This window comes from Dama dama, chromosome 18 (genome assembly GCF_033118175.1).
Source record: "Dama dama isolate Ldn47 chromosome 18, ASM3311817v1, whole genome shotgun sequence".
NCBI lineage: Eukaryota > Metazoa > Chordata > Mammalia > Artiodactyla > Cervidae > Dama > Dama dama.
This window is the reverse complement of record NC_083698.1, coordinates 109,303,442-109,310,973: the sequence shown is the minus strand read 5'-3', so window position 1 is coordinate 109,310,973 and position 7,532 is coordinate 109,303,442. Positions and strand designations below refer to the sequence as shown.

The window sequence follows — 7,532 nt, the reverse complement described above, 5'->3', positions numbered from 1 at the left end:
AGTGAATCAGTTATACATATATCCACTCTTTTTTTAGATTCTTTTCTCATATAGGTCATTGCGGACTTCTCTTGTGGCTCAGCTGGTAAAAAATCTGCCTGCAATGTGGGAGATCTGAGTTCGATCCCTGAGTTGGGAAGATCTCCTGGAGAAGGGAAAGGCCACCCACTCCAGTATTCTGGCCTGGAGAATTCCATGGACTGTATAGTCCACGGGGTCGCAAAGAGTCGGACGTGACTGAGTGATTTTCTTTTCACGTAGGTCATTGCAGAGTATTGAGTAGAGTATCTTGTGCTATATATACAATGGTCCTTACTAGTTATCTGTATTATATACATAGTGTGTACATATCAGTCCCAACCTCCCAATTTATCCCTCCCCCCTTACCCCCTGGTGACCAGAGTTTGTTTTCTATATCTGTCACTCTATTTCTATGTTGTCAATAGGTTCATTTGTACTACTATTTTAGATTCCACATGTAAATAATATCACAGAGTATTTGTCTCTGTCTTACTTCACTGAGTATGACAGTCTCTAGGTTCATCCATATTGCTGCAAATAGCAATACTTCATTCTTTTCTATGGCTGAGTAAATATTTCATTGTATATGTACCACATTTTCTTTATCCATCCACAAGCTAAATTTTATATTGTTAAAAAATCTTAAAATAACAATGGCTAACATCCCACACCTCCAAAACCCAGCTTTCATCTAAGGTTACCCCAACACACAACGCTTCTCACACCCAGCCTGGGAAAAGGGATGGAGTCTTCACTTGAAAAGAAACTGCATTCAATATTTACTGGGCACCCACCATGTGCCGGGGATAGCAGGGCTCCTGGGAGCACAAACATCAGTCCCGTTTTCAGGAACCTCATCCAGTGAGGGACAGAGGGCACAGCTAGAGACTGACTCAGTGGGGAAGGTCAGAGCAGGCTTCCCACACCGGTGATGCTGCAGCTGAGGGCAAGGGCACTCAGAAAGAAGCCCCTTCTGGGCTGACCCCTCCAGGATGCTGTGCACCAATCTGCTACCGAAACAACGCCGTAATACCAAAGAGTAACTTGCAAATCCCAGCGTGTTCAACTGAAGCATGTCTACGGAGCATGTACGGCCTCACAGTGTCACAGAGAGACAGCTCCCAGCACAGAACCAGGGAAGGAGACAGCCGCTGTGAAGGAACAGGATAGCTTTATTACATGGATGATGAAAGTGACTCAGTTATATCAGCATCGTGGTTAAAAGAAAGGGCCCAGTGATGTTTAGATTCTATAACTATATACTAATACTTTTTTTTTTTTTAAGAAATGCCTTTCTAAAAAATATTTGGCTGTGTTGGATCTTAGTTGCTGCATGCTGGCTTCTTTCTAGTTGCAGCACATGGCTCAGTAGTTGTGACAAGCAGGCTTATTACCTGGTCTTAGGCATGTGGGGTTTTAGTTCTCTGACCAGGGATCAAACCTGTGTATCCTGCATTGCAAGCTGGATTCTTAACCACTGGACCACCAAGGAAGTCCTGTAATATCTTTTTAAAAACTACCTTCTTACTGAAATCCTAAAGGCCCTTTAGTTCATGATCCTAAAATTTTCTTTTCCCCTACTCAAACAACTTTATTACAATTTTTTAAATTTTTTAATACAATTTTATTACAATTATGATGCAAAACACAGAGACATCACTTTGCCTGCAAAGGTCCATATAGTCAAAGCTATAATTTTTTCAGTAGTCATGTGTGGATGGGAGAGGTGAACCATAAAGAAGGTTTAGTGCCAAAGAACTGATGCTTTCAAATTGTGATGCTGGAGAAGACTCTTGAGAGTATCTTGGACAGCAAGGAGATCAAATTAGTCAATCCTAAAGGAAATCAACTCTGAATATTGACTGGAAGGACTCAAGCTGAAGCTTCAATACTTGTCACCTGATGTGAAGAACTGACTCACTGGAAAAAACCCTGATGCGGGGAAAGGCTGAAGCAAAAGGAGAACGGGGCAGAGGATGGATGGTTAGATAGCATCACTGACTCAATGGACATGAATTTGAGCAAACCCCGGGAGACAGTAGAAGACAGGAGTCTGGCATGCTGCAGTCCATGGGGTCAAAAACAGTCAGACACGATTCAGCAACTGAACAACAATATGATGTCTCAAGACACAATATTTGCTTTATAACAGAATAACAAAGGCTAAAATTTACTGAACACTTATCATGGTCCCATTATCGCTCTCTTTTATCTTATTTGCCTTATACAATCCAGTCAATGCACATGACAAAACATATATTCACAAAGCCTTATGAACGAAAATGAAAATAATTTAACATCTAAACATCCTAGATCAGCAGCTCTCTAGCACACATTACATACCAAGGGGTTTGGATTAGAGGGGGAATGCTCACACATCAGTTACCAAATTTTAAGTAAAGCATCCCAATAATATGCTTATCATCATAAAGTTGAGATTATGTCTACATCTGTCAAAAAGGGTAACATGATTTCTTATTCTATCTAAAAGCTTAATAGCTGTTTAAAAAAAAAAACTATTGACATTTTAGAATATGTTCTGTGAAAGTGTGAGTTCATTGAAATTTTATAGAAAACTGTTCACTGAGAGCTACAAGGCATTTTCATCATAGAAGGCTGATTTTACCCATCAACCAGTAATACCTAACTCACGATATTATGATCTTGTACTAATTCAATCTGAAAAGGTACTTGTAGACTTTCTTAAAATTACTACCATAACTCTAAGCATTTATCCTCCTTATAGAATGACCAATGCACATTGCAGGTGGCTCAGCTGGTAAAGAATCCACTTGCAATGCAGGAGACCTGGGTGATCCCTGGGTTGGGAAGATCCCCTGGAGAAGGAACCCACTCCAGTATTCTGACCTAGAGAATTCCATGGACTGTATATAGTCCATGGGGTCACAAAGATTCGTACACAACTGAGTGACTTTCACTTTGACATATGGCCTCTGGCAGGTTGATTGAAGAAACAAAAAATGATAATAACGCCAATCTACTTGGCGCCTGGCCAAGTCAAAGCAAGGTAGGACTGGAAGGAGGGAGGAGGCATGGCGTGTTCACTGTGAGAGCGCAGAAACCAGGTGGGTGGGGAGCCAAAGTGCCCACATGTGAAGACACCAGCTGATACGGAGGTGGGCCAGGGGAGGGCCCCCGTGGTCTCTGAGCAGAAGCAGCAGCAGGCGTTAGGGGAGGTGATCCCGCCAGTCTGCTGTTTGTCACACGGCGGGGGGTGCTGAAGGAGACACACCCACCCAGACTTGTGATAAAGCGGTGGCTGGAAGATTCAAACAGCAGTCCTACGACCCTGAGCAGAGCAAACACCAGAGGGAAAGTGGAGAAACCGTCTGGACAAACGAAGAACCAAGTGGCCTGAGACCCTCCATTGAAGGGCCTGGGGTCACTGACCATTGGGAACAAGTGGCAGGAACCACCTACACCCCAGGAAACCCAGATTTTACCATACTGAGCACAAAGATTCCTTTATTATCCCCAACGTCTTCTTAACCTTAAATAATAAAACCAAATGTTTCTTTACAAATTCAGATCTTTAGAGAAAAAAAAATACTTTGTGACCTAGAAGAAATGCCATAAAATAACAGTTTAAACAGGAACATAAGTATTATATGAAGAATGGGCTAAAACTAAATCCCTTAATTTAGCAAATTATCTTTTAAGCCAGCAATCTACTCAGCAGATGTCAAGAGTAGTTGCTCCAGTCTTAAAGCCATGCATTCTGAATTCCTGGGAAGGGATGGTGGAAACCACCAGGGACACCACCCCCCACATTTCACACAAGTTCATCCAGCACCATCCACACCACTCTGAATGACAGAGTGGTCCCTGCATCACAGGCATTCCACACCCTTTCAGGAAACTTCCTCCCCAAACTTCCTGTTATCATCAAAGCCTCCACTGATGTGAAACAAATTTCGATACTCTTTGAAAGAAGCACAGGCACCAAGGGGAAAACCCAAAGACCACCACAGCACCACAGGAGATCTTTATAAAGAGTCTAAGTGCTTTTATTACAATAGTGCAAGGTAGTATTTCATCCAACTCTCACCAACAGCACACTGGCGTCTTCTATAAAACAGTTCCAGAAAGCTCACACAGGAAAAGGAAAAGATACATTGTCTGTGATGATTCTCATACAATACTGCTTAGTGGTTAAATTTCATGTCGCTCAATCAAATGTAGTCGTTTTCTAGCAAACATGTGGCAAAAACGTTTTGCTCTGATTTATTCTGCTCGCCTACAAACACATCAGAACATGCCTCACGATTAGAAACGCTTTATGACAACACCCCATGACACCGACATCTACGCGTGCTTGCAGTCAAGCCAGTTGTACCAAAGAACCGTAAAATACAAAATGATAGGAAATATAAACATCGATTTAGTATTTCAAGTTTATAACATTTTATTTACAAAAATAGTCTGGGAGGAAGAGGCTTTACAGTCCCATACTCTGTCCTGGGCGGGGGGGGGGGGGGGATAGCTATTGTCACGTTCTAGGGTTTTCCCTATCTATTCTTAAGAGCCGCAGCTGAACTCCAGAACCCAACTGTGGACTAGAAGCTCGGGTGGAGAGGAGGGCGAGGGGCGGGCCAAAGGGGGGCCGAGAGGGCAGAGCTGTGTGAGGGGCGGGGCGGAGCGAGGGCGGAATGGGGCGGGGCAATGGGTGGGGCGGGGTGAGGGGCGGGGAGCAAGGGCGGGGCGGGACAGGGCGGGGGGCGGAGCTGTGAGGGGCGAGGCGGGGTGGGGGAGCGGGGAGGGGCATGAGAGGTGAGGGGCGGGGTGAGGGCATAGAGGGGCGGGGCGGGAGGATGGGCAAGGTGAGAGGCAGTGCGGGGTTGGAAATGGGGCGAGGCGAGGGGGCGGGGTGAGGGCCGGGGCGGGGAAATGGGCGGAGTGATGGGCAGGGCGAGGGGCAGGGTGGGGCGAGGGTTAGGAATGGGGCAGGGCGAGGTGAGGGGCGGGGCGAGGGGCGGGGCAGGGGCGGGGCAGGGGCGGGGCGAGGGCGGGGCGAGGGCGGGGCGGGCGCGCAGATGGCTTGGCAGCTGTCCGGCGGGCGGCGCCGCATGCACTGGGACACCACGCTCGCGCTCTATGTACAGGGCCCGTCGACTCCGGGTCTGAAGGACACTTGCGCTCCGACGACACCACTGCGGGGGCGGCGCCCAAGCCGCCACTAAGACATGACCCCGAAGACGGGGTTGTGGCGGCAGATGCTCGGGCCGCACTCCTCGTAGTCCTTCTTGCTGTGGCAGACCTGCAAGAACTCCGGCTGCAGGAGGAGCGCGCCGGAGAGGGAAGAGCATCAGACAGACGACCAAGCAGAGGAGACAGCCCCTCGCCCGAACCGCCACCCTCTCTCCCCCTCCGCGGCCGCGGGCTTTGTGAGCCTGAACTGCCAGACGGGAGTTTTTATTTCGTTTTTTAAAAAACTTGCCCGCGTGCTCAGGCGCTCAGTCTGAGCTTCTGTTTAGGAAGAACTATGTGCTTGCTCGCCCAAAATTAGCAATTTGTTAGCTAGTCACAAGTTTGAGGAGAAAAAGCAGTAATTACTCAGAAAAATTTCTGGAATTAATGATCATGGCGACATTGTAGGTTATTTTCGGATTCACATATCTACAATATCTGTAACCCCTAATTTGCAAGGATATTTATGAATTAGAGGTACTAATTTGCACCACTAATGGTCATTAAAGTATTTTTTCTATCTCAGAATTAAATGTGGGGCTGTTTAGAGCCACACACAATTAGAGCACACACCATTTCAGCTCTGGTAAGAGTATTAATTCAAACTCAACAGAAAACAGAGATGAAAAGACAGCACAATCCAGGAAAGGACTCACAGTTGAGGCCAGCATGGAGCCTCCGAACCACACGGCGTAGCGCTGCATGTGGTGCGTTATCACCTGGACCTCCACAGGCTTGGGCTGCAAGGGGAATGATGCGAGCTGACTGTCTGTGCAGAGGGCACCCTGAAGCCTTCCCACCTGGGACCCTCCTCCCACCCCGCAGGCCCCACCTTCAGGCTCAACGCCCCCACCCTGACAGGAAGGTGCTCAGCCCCCCCACTGCCAAGCCCACCAACCCCCAGCCGAGCCCAGGTGGCGCAGACAAGAAAGAACACAAGGCAAGGGCAGGTCACCTCCATTTAAAGGCATTTTTAAGACGCAAACACTCCATGCAACTAGCCCAGCTTGTTTTTTTAAACTAGATGTTTTCACATCTACAGATAATTCTAAGTAACACTTAAGAAAGATAGTGCTAAGTGATGTCCAACTCTTAGGACCCCATGGACCGTAGCTCACCAAGCTCCTCTGTCCATGGGCTTCCCCAGGCAAGAATACTGGAGTGGGTTGCCATTTCCTTCTCCAGGGGATCTTCCCAACCCAGGGATGGAACCCAGGTCTCCAACATTGCACACAGATTCTTTACCAACTGAGCTACACGAGAAGCCTAAGTGTAAGTGAAAGGCACTTAGTCGTGTCTGACTCTTTCGACCCCATGGACTGTAGAGTCCATGGAATTCTCCAGGCCAGTATACTGGAGTGGGTAGCCTTTCCCTTCTCCAGGGGATCTTCCCAAGCCAGGGATTGAATCCAGGTCTCCGACATTGCAGGTGGATTCTTTACCAGCTGAACCACAAGGGAAGCCCAAGAATACTGGAGTGGGTAGCCTATTCCTTCTCCAGCAGATCTTCCCGATCCAGGAATCAAACTGGGGTCTCTGCATTGCAGGTGGACTCCTTACCAACTGAGCTATCAGGGAAGCCATGGGGAAGTAACACTTAAGTGTCCCAAAAATACTCTAAGAAATGACACCACCTGGGGGTGATCCCAGGAGGTGAGGACATGTGGGTTTGCTCCCATGGGCCCCACACCAACCCAACCCTGTAAATCCACCAGCTGGTTAAAGGTTAGGATCTTAAGGAAAATGGACTGCCCTGCTCTTACCAGTGATGAGAGCTTAATCACAACGTTCCAAAAGACATTAGAGTTCCTCACTGAAAAGTGATCCACCTCCTTGGGGTACTGGTCATTACAGGACACGCCTGATCTCTGACAACAGGGAAGAAACTGCTGGCAGGCGTAGGGGGTTGGGGGGTCGGGCTGGAGAGAGTTGTGTTGCTGCATCAGGAGGTCCACACCTGTCCTAACTGCACACCTGGAGGGAGTCTGGACAACAGACCTCTGACTGTAACTTCACAGTGCGGCTAAGAAAGTGGCTCCAACTCGTGTTTACCCCTTACGGCCCAGACCAGTGGGATGTCCAGCCCCACCTGGCCACCCGGAGGCCTCACCTTTATCCTGCCGCCGCTGAGCTCCTCACTGAGCTTCAGCCTGGCGTCCACCACCCTCTTTAAGTCTCTCTGCAGGCGACGTCCAAAATCCCTGAACATCGTGGAGCCTCCCGAAAGAACGACATTCTAAAAGACAAAACAGAGGTTTCCTCGTGTGAAATCACCTGCCCGCAACACACTCCCCACCCACCCT

General features: G+C 48.0%; 1 protein-coding gene across 8 annotated transcripts in view; it reads right to left on the bottom strand.

Moving 5' to 3' along the window:
* Positions 1-5,030: 5,030 nt before the first annotated feature.
* The window catches only part of ACTR3B (actin related protein 3B), a 69,446-nt gene continuing 66,944 nt past the window's right edge, over positions 5,031-7,532 (bottom strand). For all 8 annotated transcript variants that reach the window (XM_061166184.1, XM_061166190.1, XM_061166183.1 and 5 more), the window contains 3 exons: positions 7,340-7,465; positions 5,886-5,969; positions 5,031-5,314 (listed from right to left, as the gene is read on the bottom strand). In XM_061166184.1, the coding sequence (XP_061022167.1) occupies positions 5,219-5,314; positions 5,886-5,969; positions 7,340-7,465 (306 nt within the window). In that variant the 3' untranslated portion in view covers positions 5,031-5,218. The remainder of the gene's footprint in view (positions 5,315-5,885; positions 5,970-7,339; positions 7,466-7,532) is intronic.